Below are 15,813 nucleotides of genomic sequence, written 5' to 3' on the forward strand. Positions count from 1 at the left end.
AGGAACCTGAAGAAATCCTTATGATTTCTAATCTTTTTTTTCTTTTCCAACTTAGGAATTCCACATATTCCAGCTGTATCTCATCGTTTCTGAACTGCATTAGTTAATATTACACAAACTCAGATTTCAAAGGAATCCTTTCACAGTTTCATCTATCACACAAAGTAATTGAGGCCAGCTGGATGTCAGGATGCAAGTGGTTGCCATTATAATATTTCTCTTCTTTTGTAAAGCAGCTGAATTTAGGAAGACAAGTTTGGGGAGTTCAAGAAGCAAAACTCACAATGGAAGGGCAAACAATGGCAGGAGGGCCTCTAGCACTGTGAAGCGTTATGCTCCAGGCCTTCCATGTGACATATATACTTATCTTCATGAAAAATACTTAGATTGTCAAGAAAGAAGACTAGTTTATACTTTGCCTGGTTGGCCTGAGGATTTATTACATATGCTGCTAGCAAGAAATAAAATCCGTATATTGAAGAATAATATGTTTTCCAAGTTTAAAAAACTGAAAAGCCTGGATTTACAGCAGAATGATATATCCAAAATTGAGAGTGAGGCTTTCTTTGGTTTAAACAGACTTACCACCCTCTTACTTCAGCACAATCAACTAAAGGTACTGACAGAGGAAGTGTTCATTTATACACCACTTCTAAGCTATCTGCGTCTCTATGACAATCCTTGGCAATGTACTTGTGAGATGGACACATTGATATCCATGTTGCAAATCCCAAGGAACAGGAATTTGGGAAACTATGCCAAGTGCGAAAGCCCACGAGAACTGAAAAACCAAAAGCTGAAGCAGATAAAATCTGAACAGTTATGTAATGAAGATGAAAAAGAACAACTGGCCCCCAAGACTCAAGTATCAGGGAGACCTTCAGTTGTCAAGCCCGAGGCTGACTCCACCCTTTGCCACATTTATATGTTTCCTATACAAACACTAGATTGCAAACAAAAAGGTTTGTATGCAGATTTTACTCTTTTCTATTAACAGGAACTGTGAAAAGGGCTCCTTTGAATTTTATATTTTCTCTTGGTATTTTCTGATTTTGATTTCTGCATCTTCCTCTCAAGGATGATGGCATTTGCCATCTAATTTTCCCCAAGCCATCCTGCTTCTGAAAGAATACAAGCTGTTCAACAATCACTTTTTCTCTCTCTCCTGTTTTTCTCCTCCCTTTCTCAACTGCTCTTCTATCTTTTCTCCACTCAAAACTGAAAGAAGGCTGAAACACCATCAAAGAGGAAACCATTCCAGGTTTCATTTTTTGGTTGATTGTTTTGTTTGTCTCCTAATTCAAGCTCTGATATATAAGAGATTCCTTCATTTTCAAATGTGATTTAAGTATGGAAACAAAAAATAGAATGAAACTAGGATCCAAATGTGTGCCCTAGTAAGCTGACTTACTCTCATTAAGGTGAAAGACTAGTGTGCAACAGAAAACTGACCTGAACCTAAAGAAAAAAAAATCTGTACAACAGGACAAATGTGACACTGCTAAGACAGGTGTGATTATGTCTTTTCCATTATGTTTATCCTAAAGTTATAATCAAGATTCCCAAATAAATATAAAATCATAATTAATAGAGGAGTTAGTTTGCCTGTGCTGTAATTATTCCTATATTATGAACTACATCCCTATATTATATTATATAGTATAGCTACATAATCCCAAAAGCATTAAATTGAAGTCAAATTCAAAATCTCTTAATGATACAAATTTATATATCTAAGAATAAAGACCAGGAATTGTTCCTGAAAATGATTACTTATTACCAAAATATCATATTTTTGAAACTGTGAGTAAAATTTTGAGTAACCTTGAAATTGCTATACAAATGTGAGCTATGCTTGCTATTATGAAAAATACTATATAAAATTATGATCACTTCTGAATGGGCCCTGGGTAGGATTTTCATGATCAGAAAAGATTGAAGCTTCACTGAAATAATGATGCAGATACATGGGTGTGGTAATATAAGAGGAACATACAAAAGATCCTTGGGCCCAGATGAGGGCCTGGGTTCAAATCATATGTTGTGCCACAGCGGAGAAATTACATGACTCCTCTGGACGTCTAGTAAAGTAATAATGCTTATATCATAGCAGTGCTCTAAGAAGCAAGGCAGTGTGGTTTATTGGAGCAGGAAGTGGTTCTGGAAGGAGAGACTTTGGACCCCAATCTTCCCTGACACATTGTGACCTGGGGCACAGTCCTGAACCTCTACGGATCTCACTTTGATATAAACTGCATGGTCCTATTACTCTGTCCAGTTCTTGAACCAGGATTCACAACAGTTCTTTGTTGGTCTTAAGGCATTAATTATTACTGTGCAGGACACTTTTAGAATGCTAGTATAGGTTTCCCAAAAGTGACCTAGGACTCTGAGGAGTTTTCTGGGCAGGACACAGATTATGGCCCTATCTGGATCACATGGGAGGCAGAACCAGGAGCATGATTTCTGATAAACAGTCCCAATGAGGCAAAAGAGAACAAGTAGGTAGCCAAATAAATTGACTGGAAAAAAGCCACAGAAAAGACAGGAAGGGATTGAGTAAGGGATAGTAGCCTGCCAAGAAGACAGATTTCATTGTTCTTGCCCACAGTACCATCTCTTAAACTGAGCACGCTGACCACACCCTCAACCTTCTGATGAATATAGGATAGCTGTTTGCTTCCTTCTAACTTAGATACCACACCATCATTAATTTTATGACTATTCTCCATTCCTCAGAGCTTTAGTTTGGTGCAGTATGCATTGTGGAAGATTTTTACAGGGGATGAAGCCTGGAAGTTAAGCAAAGGTCCCCATATTTTAGTGTCAGACTCTTAACCTTCCCAATCCATTAAGCACTAGAGTTAAAAACACATTCTTCAAAAAATCTAGGATTTCCTCACCAAAAAATTCTTGTTATACAAAATAAGTGAAGGGATAAGCATTTGAGAGGTAAAAATCTGAGTTGACATAGGTTTAAAAACTGGTAGATGATGAGCTATAGCCAATTAAAAGCTGCTATTTCTTTTATCAGCTCCTCACTAACTAGTTTCTTGATCATTAATGTATTGCCCTCTTGGTAGACACATCAGTGCATTAGCCAACCAGGCCAAGTACCTGACTTGCAAAGGCTCTCCAAGAGTTTGATATTGGTTGGTTTCCAATTGTTTGAGGCTTTTGCCCCTTGTGGTTTCATGTATGTCATTTTAAAATGTCTACATCTTCTTAGCAGTAGAATCACCAGAGAGCACAGTATAAAGTAAGAAAACAAGGAAAAACTAGTGATAGAAACCACAGTTCATGTTTAAAGAAGTATTTTGGGTGGATGAGTCAACTATGCTTTTATGGCAGAATTCTGACATGGAAAGCTGTGTAAACAAGACTTTTTTTAAACAGTATAAAAATAGCACTTCTGACAGTGTTCCAGATTTAATCTTCCCATCAGATTGAAGATTATAAGTAACAGAAAGGTAAACTTTTACTTATGGATGATGAATAGTGAAGTTCAGAAAAACACTATGAACTATAGGCCCTTCTTGAAAGGAGGCAGGGAAATCATGGAGCCTAAAAAATCCCTGAGACAAAGAGAAAGTGACAAGTCCAGTGGAAGAAATAAAATTTTCTCTCCTGAACAAATGAATATATGAATGAATGGAGTGAAAAAGCCTGTATTAAGTGTTTATTATATATCAAGTACTATGCTAATTCCTGAGAATACAAATAGAAAATGTTAATAGTCACTGCTCTCAAAGAGTTCATAGCCTAACTAAGCAAAAGAACACATAAAAGAAAGTTCTGTTTGAAAGCAAATGGAGGGCCTTGGAAATTCTAAGGGCCCAGTAGCAAGAAGGATAGCAGAATGTTATTGGTCCACCATGAAGTCTAACATTCTTGCCACCCAAGATCAAAGGGAAGTTAGTATAAGCTGCATCAAGACTGCTAGTTTTTTCATGGGATCTATGGCTCAGGCAACCACTTAACAAAACATACTTATCAGCTGAATGTCATTTGGCATGTGCAGCCAAGAAAACTCCAGAATAATTGTTTTAAAGAGATTTTGACAACCAATAGCCCGGCTGTTGGAGCACAGATGGTGCATCATTCATTAGGCTTTTTGTGAGTGGGCATGTGGGGATGGGAAGAGGGACAGAAATGGAGATGCACAAACCGATCTCATCTTCATCCCCTGACTCTTTCTAACAACAGAACACTAGAACTAGCATTGGACATGAACAGCTGTTAGTGCCTTCTGGTAGATGAATCACAGAAGATGACCAAGGTGGAGTTGCTGCAAAATTTTCCACCTGCAGATGTCTGCAGTTGATGATTGCTCTTCTGGGTATCTTTATTCTGGTTTCTACAAAACAATACCTATATAATAATTGCAATATCCTGGGATCTAGGAGATGATACAAACCAAATCTAAAAACCAATACTCAATGATTCTGACATTTGTTGAGTTTGAGGGTGATTTGGAGTTTCCAGTGTTCTTATAGTTGATGTCAACAATAGGTTTCAGAGCTCTGATTTTGTGTTATGGACCTCTTAGATAATCTGGAAAAACCTATGAACCCTTTCTCAGAATAAAGTTTTTAAATAATTGGAAGAAATTCTCAATTTCAGTTAGAGGTTACTTAAGACAAATCTGCAAGCATTTATTAAGAACACAATATGTAACATCCAGATACAAAGAAAGAGAAAAAAAGGCCAATTAAAAAAAAAAAGGCCCATTCCCTGCCTCTAAGGAGTTTATAATCTAATGGAAAAGGCAGCATACAAACAATTATGTATAAAAATGCATACAGAATAAAATGAAGAGAAGATACCAGCATTAAAGTGAACATGAAAGGTTTCTTGAAGGAAGTAATAAAAGTAAAAATATAATTTTTCCCACCTAATTCCACAGATCCTTTGAAATCCATTGTTGGACCTCAAATTAAGAACCCTGCTCTGGACAATAATTCTAAGTCTCAGATGGGATCTTGAGTATAATTAGATTTAGATTCTTCTTCCAAATGTAGTTCTTTTCAGTCAAAGCTAATTTATGGAAGAAGAAAGAACAAGGTCAGGACAAAATGAAAATAAGCTTTTTTTTTTTTTTTTTTTTTTTTTTAGTTCCCGAGCCAATGTTGGATATATTGGTTTCTACTGTGAAGGGTTAATGCCTTCAGTAAACCGAATGATCTATTACAAGAGTGAATTTTAGCTATTACTCAAAGGTGAATGAAGACTACAAATTTCTTAGAGTGCTTACATAAACTAATGAGGCATCAGTGATCACTTAATATATGCTAGGCACTCAGATTGAAAAAATGAAAATGAAACAGTATCTGCCCCCCAAAATTTTAAATTCTATCAGCAGAGACAAAATGTATATTTATAAAAATAAATACAAGGTAACTTTGGAGGGAAAAAAACATTTCATGTAATATGAGATCTGAAGAAAATGAAATATTCTAAGAGACAGAGATAAGGATACCTTTGAGACACGCAAGCAACTGGGATAGAGAGACAGAATCAGGGGGAAAAAAGGTCATCTTGAAGCAATGATTAGGCCTTGCTAAGTTGAAGAACTACCACTTTTTTATGACTATGAAGGCCCGCCACGTTAACATAGGCTCAAAATGTTATGAGTGCATTGCCAGCCTCTGTCATAACTCAGATGTCCATTTCCTCTCCAGAACCCAGTATTTCTCTAGCTTACTGAATGGCTGGACCAAATAATCATGCTGGTCAGCATCCCAGGAGTACATGAAAATATTGTCTATTTAGGTCGCCATTACTAGGTAATAACAAGGATAATGACAAAGATGATGATGTTAGCTAGGGTTTCTATAGGGTTTCAGGCTTTGCAAACTGCAAACTTTGCATATTTTACCTCATTTGATCCCAGGCCCCAAAAAGATGGATTAGATATGTGGGGTGAGTGAGCATGGAGAACAAAGGATATCACTGAGATCACAAACGGGGTGAAAGGAAAGCAGTCCATCCTCTTGGCAGCAACAGAGAAATTTGAACAGGGGAAGGTTTAAGGAAAATGTTATGAGTTCTGTACTGGATACACCGAGTTTGAGTTGTCTACATGGCATCTAATTCAAAATGTCTAGTAAGGGGGAGGCAATGTGGGACTGTAGCTCAGACTAGATATGAAGATTTGGGAATCATCTTTATACAGATGAATTGAATCCACAGAAGCTGATTAGATCTGAGTGAGTATGGGGAGAAAAGAGAAGATCTAGAAACACTACTCTGGAGGGCAACAACAGTTAATAGGTATAACATAAAGAAAGATGTAATAAAGAAGAATGAGCATCATCATCCCTCAGACAGGTAGGAGGAGAAACAAAATATGAGAACTTGCTGTGGCAAGGAAACAGTGTTAAAGACAAGGTAATCAATAGTGCTCCACAGATACAGAGAAGAAAACAAGGATGGAGAAAAGCCATTAGTTTTAACAAATAAGAAATTGCTGGTAATTTTGGCAAAAGCAGCTTCAAGTAAGGGATAAAGTCTGAAACCAAATTACACAGGGTTTAGAAGAAAATGAGAGAAAAGGTGATAAAAATGTCAAATGTGGATAGCTTTTCCAAAGATCTTAGCTGAGAAGGGAGGTGAAAAACAGGATGACATCTGACAACATTATAGGCTTAAATGAGACTTTTTTTACACAATATGAGATGTGGGCATTTTTAAAGACATCAGATGAGGAATAATTATATCAAAATTAAAGATTAGAAAGAAAGAATGGAGACCAATACTCTGAACTCAAAATTCTTCCACCATCAGCTTATATGGCAGCATCTCAGTCCTTCATTGGCTGTTGGCAAGCCATGTTGTAAGTCAATACAAACAGTATCTCTCCATACTGAGACTACTCTAATGTAGGCCCTTATGATCACCCACCTAGATAACAGGCTGCTAGCTAATGTTCCTACATGCAGGTTCTCCCCTGTTCAAGTGATTTTTCATAATGCTGCTGGAGTAATCTTTCTTGCATGGAGAATCACAGATTATTCTTCTACCTACAAATATTTAGTGACTTGTTATCACCCCCTTTAGTAAAGTTCCAACTCCTATATCTGATATTCTCCCATCTCATGTACCACCCAGTATCAGTATTCCCAGTCCTATCTCACATTAACCAATGTACTTGATGTACCAGATGAGCCAGATTATTTTCTCTCCCTCTAAAACAGCTTGTGCTCTTGTGCCTCTACCCCTTTACTCATGGCATTTCCCGTGACTGGAATGCTTTACTTTCACTCACCTTTTAAATTCCCATCCATCTTGTCAAGGCCAACTCAAATGCTACCTTCTCCAAGTCCTCCATAAATCTTCCTTAGTGCATTTGTAGTAAAGGGCATCCCGCAAAGCATGAGCCCCGTGAGTTAGCTTCTGTGATGGAATACTATCTATTACACTTAACTGTGCTTAGTTCTCTTCCCTCTCCTGGGTCTGTCAGCTCCATGAGGACAGGGACTGTCCCCAGAGAACACTGCTCTGTACACTAATAGATGTTTAATGAGCAACATGATGAGAAGTTAAGTCAGGGACACCAAGTCAGAATACTAACAAGCTAAACATTGATCATGCTGTAATCTCAGTAGGACAAAACAGAAGGAAAATTCAGAAATACAAAGCTATGGAAATAAACCAAGTAGGAGTTGGACAAATGAAAGAGAAATGGGAAAAGTTCAGGTTGTTATGGGGACAGAAGCAGGGGTCACGCTTTTTAAAATCATGATGATACTCTGATTATGCTAATTTTGTCTTCCCACATGTAAACCAATCAATTCAATGCCACGTGGGTGTTTACTTCCTTATAGATGTATATGATTTGAACTCTTATAGTATTTTATCTATGTTTTGTTTTTAGCATGCATTTTTGACTTGCAATATGTAATTGAAACTAGACCACCTAAAATGGTACCATATTCCCTAAATATTCTGATAAGAGTTCCTTTTCTTGTGGGACAAGGGGAAAATGTAATAAAAGCTCCTAGGGCTTTTTCCACTAAGGGATAAGCAGATTGAGGGCCACAGTAAAGACAAAAATAGGCAGGCTGAACAAGGACAGCATATAACTGGATAACAGAGTACATACATACTCCATTCCATTCACTGTGATCCTGGGAAGTAGTGCCAGTGCTATTGAGATCACAACCATCGACTACATTTGTTTCCTACAGCTTTCTGTAACCACTGTACAATCTCACACATAACTTGGTAAGCAATCACAGAGTAACTTGGAAAATGCACTTCTGGAGTTACTCTCAATTTATTAAAGTGTTTTGTATTGACCTAAGAAGTTAAACTTGAATATAACTAACTCATGAACTTCAAGAAACAGGGCATTCTAGAAAAGCTGGTAGGTTAACTACCCAATATCCAGAAAGTGTAAAGTTCTTTGCTGTATGATAGCTACAAAAATCACTGTCTTTCAGCATGTATCTTATATTATGTTTGGAGAAAAAAATGAAAAACCAATAACTAATGTTATTGGGTTGCCATCCTCTATATGCCAAGAAGACTTTTGTCTTTTCTTTTAGCAGTAGATAAAGAGATCTGTTTTCTGTTAATAAGAAAAGGGCCATTTTATGTAATATTGAAAATGTCTGCAACCTGGACTACACTATATTCTAAAACTAAATAACCATGGAAGAAATTATCTCCTGGATTACTCACTTCTCCTTCCCTAAAGCCAATTCTGTCTTTGTCTTTTTCTTTCTTTCTTGAGCATTTCTAATCCTTTTCTTCCTGAATGCAATTGCTTTTGTTTCATATGGTGAATTTGCTCTTGCCCTCAAAGGCTGACTGTCTAAACAAAAATGACAGCAACAGCCATGCCCTAATTTTTGCATCTATGGGTTATAAGAGAAATAGAAAACTTTTAGGCAAATTTGTAGGTAAATACACAGTCCACATAGACTCTAAATTCTTAAGTTACTTTTTTTTTTTAAAGAAAATCAGGGTTTATGTAAAATCAGCACAGTCTCAAAACTGTAATTCATTACTAATTTCAGAAAATCAGGATTAATAGATATAGGAGATGGAAATTCATAATCCATACATATTGTAGTAATTAGCAATTATAGATTTTCAAAATTTCATGGACGAGGCAGTATCCACCATGACATTCACATTGTAAACACAACCAGACTAAGAGAAATCTGACTCCTCTCCTCCATGGGCATAGAATAAGATGGTTCTGGAAATAACTGTTTTTTATGTATGTTAGAATTTCAAGTAAATAAATACATGATTCAGATCTGGACTATTCAGTTACTCCCTATTCTTCTTCATTCTCAATAATATCCTCAATCATTTCTCCCAATATCTATGTTATAAAAAACAACAAAACTAAAAAGGTTAAAAAAAAAAAAAAAGCATCAAACCCAAGCTTCTGTGGTCCTATCTGATTTTAATTAAATGCTCAAAATGAGTTTCCTAATATGTAATCAAAACTGAAATTCTGACCAGATCTTGGAAATAGAAATCTTTAATTCAAAATGTGGGTTTCATGATTATTAGCTATGAACCATGGCCAAGTCAATTACTCTCTTTGGGTCCATTTCCTCATTTGTAAAATAGGAATATAAGGCTAGCCTTGTCTACATCACAGGGGAAAGTTTTGGGGAAGAAAGTACTTTAGTATACACCTAAAATGATATATAAATTAAATTATCCTTTATCTTGGAACATAGTAATAAAATTATTAATAGACTCCCCTAGTTGTGCCCTCTAATTTACTTTAATTTGCTTGTTTTAATTTAATTCAACAAGTTCTTGGTGAATGCTGGTTATAACTTCTCTAAGCCTCATTTCCTCATCAATAAAATTAGATTTGACTAGGATGGCCTGTGAGGTTGCTTCTAGTTCTAGTTCTATGCCTCTATATAAATATTGGTATATTATCTGCTATGGAGGAAACAAAGAGATATAAAACATATGCTCAAGAATCTCGCAAGCACACTGAGAAGATAAAACACACACACACACACTACTTAAGCAATAATAAAAACAAGATTGTACATGTTTACAAGCCAAAATTGAGTATATGACAGTATGGTAGAAGAACAGAATGAGGGAGAGTTCACTGGGGACTAAAGCAATCAGAGGTTTCCTAGAAAAAGAAGGTCTGAACAAGGTCAAGAAGTAAGATTATTATTACTTAAGTTTTTAATTTATACTCCTTTTGCCTCATCTCACTTTTTCATCTTCACCTCACTTTTTATCTAAAGGCCAAAACATACATTGAAACATATAGTAATTATTCATACATATATGGATGAATTAGTCTTTTTTTCCAGCTTTTCTTGGAATAAGTCAGATTGCTACACAGGGGATGTTTGATGTGCCAATTTAACCACATGTGTCTTAAAGTTTGCCATTACTGCCCTAAAAAATTGTAGGAAAAAGGAATAATGGCCTTATTCATTTTTTGCCAAAAGACTTGATCTTTCAAAAGGAAGAAATATGGATTTAGTTGAAAAGTATATCTGTGCCATATTGAGATGAGATTTGCCAAAAATAGATGAAATTTGGACTTATTTGTATCTACTTTTAGCTCTACATTTACCAGAATACTCTTCCAGCTTTTTGAGCAGTCATTTTACTACTAAAATGGTAGAAGTAGAAAATAATTCAGGTAAATTGTTCCCAGCTGCCTCTGTGGATAGTAGAAAATGTTGCAGCTACAGTGAGGGGCATAAATCTTCCCAGGTGAGAAGAGTGGTTAAGTACTTTTTATTGCAGCAAACAGGTTCATTCATGACTCTCCACTACTCTTCAGAAGCCTTCATAGGGGCTCTGGTAACTGATGACAATAAGGATAGACCACAAGAAGGAAGATTATGTGAATAAAAATTTTCCAAATAATTTCCTCCTCAACACCAAAAGAGAGAGGGATGGGCTGAAGACTGAGGGGAAGGAAAAGTAGCAATCAAATAATCATGATTATTTATTCATCATGAATCAAGAATTATGAGTAGCATAAAATATGCAGGGAAACAGCATAATACAGAAGAAAAGAGTACTGACTTTGGGGTCAAAGGACACAGGTTTAAATTCTGCCTCTGAGAGTTCCTATCCGTGAGTGACCTTGGTCAAGTCAAATAATCTCTCAGGGCTTCAATTTCCTCATCTGTGCACACACACAGTTTTCCTGACTCCAGACCCAGCAATTTATTGATTGAGCACCTAGCTGGCACTGTAAAAGTCATGTGTCATACATACACATACACACATATGCACACATATGGGTAATGCATGTCTATATATAGATGTACACACATATATACATGTCATTTGGTCATTTTTCACTTGTTTAACTCTTCATGATCCCATTTGGGGTTTTCTTGGGAAAAATACTGGAGTAGTTTGTCATTCCCTTCTCCAAGTCATTTTACAGATGAGGAAACTGTGGCAACAGGGTTAAGCGACTTGCTGAATTGTCCAGGGTCAACAACTAAGGATCTGAGGTCACATTTGAACTTGGGAAGAGCAGTTTTCCTGACTTCAATCCTGGTACCCTCTCCACTGTGCCACCTAGCTACTATAAAAAGACAGAGAGACTGAGACAGATTAAAAAAAAAAGATAGACATATGCACACATATATGTATACATACATACAAACAAATATGTTTCCTTCATATCCAAAATAGTTAAACTTCTGCATTCTTAACCAAAGGTATTATACATACATGCGTATTAAATATGTGGCTAAATGGACATATCAAACATCCCCTAAATAGCAATCTGACTTTTTCCAAGACAGTTGGAAAAAAAGCTGCCTTCTCCTTAAGATATGTGATGGCCTCTTGGCAGAGTAAAGAGCAAACAGTAGAAAGAGGGAAATGGAAGATAAATCACAAATTTAGATAATGATAATCCTATCTCATGATCTTGCTCAAGCCCTCCTTTCTCCAGGAAGCCTCTGATCACTTTAACACAATGGAAGTTCTTCCTCTTCCTGTCTCTTCTACTAAACTGCCATAAGTTTATTTTAGCACAAAAATGTGTACAACTTTGTTTTTAATCACTGCTTAAGTGTTTCTTATGTGTGTATATTTTGCATTTATTATATATGTTCATATATTGTATATTTAGTCTATATATACATAATGAACCCACACATAAAATGTTTCCTTACAATCCTCTGAGTAGGTAATGTAAATGCATATTTCCATTTCACAAATGAGAAACATTCAGAGATATCTGCACTAGACTGTCCAAATGACTCATACAGTGGCTGCTAGTAGAGTGCTGAGTCTGGAATCAAGAGGAATTCATATCTTTCTGAAACACTTCCTAGCTATGTTACTCTGGGCAAGTTATTTAACCTTTCTGTCTATCTCAGTTTCCTACTCTGAATAATAAGAATAATCTACAGCATCTACCTCCCAACGTTATTATTAGGATAAAAAGAGATAATATTTTTAATTGCTTAGCATAGTGCTTGGTACATAGTAAGCACTTAATAAATATCTATTCCCCCTCTCTTCACTTCTCTAGTATTATGGTGGTTAACACTAGAACAGGGACTTAAATTCCAAGAGTCTAGGCTTCTTTCTACTATGCCATAGTGCCCATAATTATAGATATAAATATAAACTGGATATATTTATATTAATAGCTAAATTATTTACAAATAAACTTTCTATTTCAATTAAGTCTTGTATGCATTCTAATTTTACTTGTGGAATATATACTTTTCACAACAGTACTATTCATATATAGGTATGAACATCAGACTTTTCTATATTGTATATAGTAAGGATTTATTTTTATATTTATTCATTACTAGATCTTATAATCTGAATTTTTGGATTATCTTTGCTTCACAAGCTACAAAATGTCCTTGCTAAAAAAAATGCATCTTTGCTTCAGTACTTAATCAATGTTCAGTGTTGACCTGACATCCAGTTCTAAGAATTAAAACTGTTTCTTAGGCCTTTTCAGTTGTAGCACTTTATGCTGTTATGCTCTTTTCCAATTTATATATGGTTTAATTTGTAGGAATCTTGCCATCATTTATATTTTGATATGTTGTATTCAATAAGCATTGCTTTTAGACTGCTAAACTAGCTGCCTTTCAGAACCTTCCACTTGCTACTTCTCTATTTATAAAGCTCAAATACATATATGCTTCAAAGTTGACCACTGCTAAAAACTTTGGCAGATCAAAGATTCAATCTTTCCTATAAGGCTTTCCCTGCCAGGCTCAGACCTGGGGATACAAAGAAAAGCTAAAGATAGTCCCTGCTCTTATGAAGATCATATTCTCATGAGGGAGACAGCATTCATATACAGAAAAATGGAGATGATAACCAAAGGAAGATGTCATAATTAAGAGGGATCAGGCATATTCCTCAGTAATTATTCTAAATTTTAAAACCACAATTTTCAAGAAATTTCTCTTCATAGCTATTATAATGGGCTCTATTTTCAAATACTTTAATCATCTTTGTTTCTTTCCTTTGAACTTTCTCCATATTATCCATATGGCTTTTATGACCTTAGTAATACCAAAAAAAAAAAAAAAAAAAAAGTACAACTTTCTTAGAAGGGACTTATGATTCTAAGGACATGATTACTTCAAAATTCACAATAATAACCAATCTTCATATCTTGTTCTTCATAGCTCCAATTACAAAGGAAAATCCCATACTGAAAGGCAAAAATAACGAATTTTCAAAATATCTTCATTCTAAGCTCAGAGAGTTTTGTACATAACCATTTAACCTCACAATGTTCCTGAAAGAAATGGTTGTGATATTATAACAATATCCAATTTACAAAGAGAGAAAAATTTTAATAAAATGTTCAGTGACACATAAGGAAAAAGTTTATATGACTCCTTAAAGAAAAAGCAAATTTGATAGTACTGAGCATATTAAGGAATTGAAAATCCCTTCCCAATAAAAAGTAGAATCCATAGATATTAAAAGAAGGAAAATTTAATCTGTTTCTATGATTGATTGTAATTCTGCTACAACAGATTAAAAACCTATAATTTATAGATGAGTATAAAATAGAATAAAATATCATATCAATAATCCCAAAGTTCTGCACCACAGGAGCAATTAAGTTAAATTATCATCATCTTTTATGATATTATATTTCTTGCAATAATTCTTTCCCAAGTATTTCCATTTCCATCAGAAACTGTCATTTGTTTCTTAGTGTCTTTTATAAGTGCTGATAGTTTCTTTCATACGAAAATGTTCTTGGCAAAGTTGTTACTGCTCATATAAATTTTCTGTGCCATTGAAAGTTAATATCTTGCTGAACACAACCATCATTTAGTGGTGAGCTTTGAAAAAAAAATTCTGGTCAGGAACTGTGGGTATGTTGTCTGAGCACCAGTCAATCTAGCTAAATCTAAGAGGCTCATTGCCAGGACCGTGGAGAAAAAAAGAACATTTTATCCATGACATCTTTCACAGACTAACTTCATACTACTTGTAGAGAAACTTATGGTGAACCGATCTCTAAAAGTACCGAATTAAGTAACATTCATTCATTAACTCATTATTCATTAAGCAAGCATTTATCTACTATGTGGATAATTTGTGTATCAAGTACTAAAAACACTACACAATTGTACTACCACTGGAAAGATATGGAATACTTATGGAATAGTGACTTAACTGGTTCTCCTGATTCTAGACTCCCTCAAATATATCCTGCATACTATCAAAGGGAATCTTCTTGAAATGATGTTTATTATGTCACTCTCCTCCCTGAAAGTCTTCAAGAGCTCCTTACTGGCAAAAGAATAAAGTCCATACTCCTTTTTTCCCTGACACTCTATGCTCTATCCAACCTTATTTCTCACTACTCCCTTAAATAAATCTTTTGCCATAGAAAGACTTATATAATCACATTTGCATGCAACACACACACACACACACACAGACACACACACATACACACACACTGCTGATGTCATTTTTTAAATGAAATGCCTTCTCATTCATCTCTGACTTTCTGGATTGTAGCTACCTTTCAAGTCTCATCTCCTGCAAAACCATCTGTGACTATTTTGAACATCCTCTTAATATCAACAGCAACTATTATTTTTACCACTTATTTAAGTTTATCATATACTAGTTTGTATCATAAATTATGGTTTTTTCACAGTTAAATATTAGTTTAATTTGACTAGTAATAGTGTAAAATCAAGAAAACATTTGATATTTTCATCATGAAATATGACATTCCAAACACTTCCCCTGGTGCCAACCTTCTAAGGCAACAGTTTTTAATATGAGATCCATAGACAAGTTTCAGGAGATCTGTGCTGGATGGGAAGATTATTTTGATAACCTATATTTCTTTATTTTTATTTTTTATTGTAGCTTTTTATTGATAAAACATATGCATGTATAATTTTTCAAAATTGACCCTTGAAGAACCTTCTGTTCCAACTTTTCCCCTCCTTCCCTTCACCCCCTCTCCTAGATGGCAGGTAGTACCATACATGTTAAATATGTTAAATACAATATATGTATACATATTTATACAGTTTTAATAACTATATTTCAATGCAATTTATTTCTCTTGTATTTTTGTATTTCCTCTGTATTTTATTTTATACATCTAAAATATTATTCTGAGGTATCCAAAGGCTTTATCAGATATCCAAATGAATATATGACAAAAATGATTAAGAACCTTTGCTCTAGGGAAAGAATTCCCTCACAACACATTCATTCTCATTCTCTTTTTTTCTTTCTTCCTTTTTCTCTCTCTTTATCTGTCTTTCTCTTTCTATACACACACACACACACACATACACACACACACAC

At 35.1% G+C, this 15,813-nt stretch overlaps 2 protein-coding genes across 2 annotated transcripts in view; one reads left to right on the forward strand and one right to left on the reverse strand.

Annotated features, from left to right (window-relative positions):
* FBXL13 (F-box and leucine rich repeat protein 13) overlaps nt 1–15,813 on the reverse strand; it is a 247,639-nt gene that overhangs the window by 136,967 nt on the left and 94,859 nt on the right. The window lies entirely within an intron of this gene.
* Nucleotides 1–15,813, forward strand: part of LRRC17 (leucine rich repeat containing 17) — a 53,248-nt gene that overhangs the window by 22,862 nt on the left and 14,573 nt on the right. Inside the window, exon 2 of the mRNA XM_012550921.3 lies at nt 56–962. Within this exon, the coding sequence (XP_012406375.1) occupies nt 191–962 (772 nt within the window). The 5' untranslated portion in view covers nt 56–190. The remainder of the gene's footprint in view (nt 1–55; nt 963–15,813) is intronic.

This window comes from Sarcophilus harrisii, chromosome 5 (genome assembly GCF_902635505.1).
Source record: "Sarcophilus harrisii chromosome 5, mSarHar1.11, whole genome shotgun sequence".
Lineage (NCBI taxonomy): Eukaryota > Metazoa > Chordata > Mammalia > Dasyuromorphia > Dasyuridae > Sarcophilus > Sarcophilus harrisii.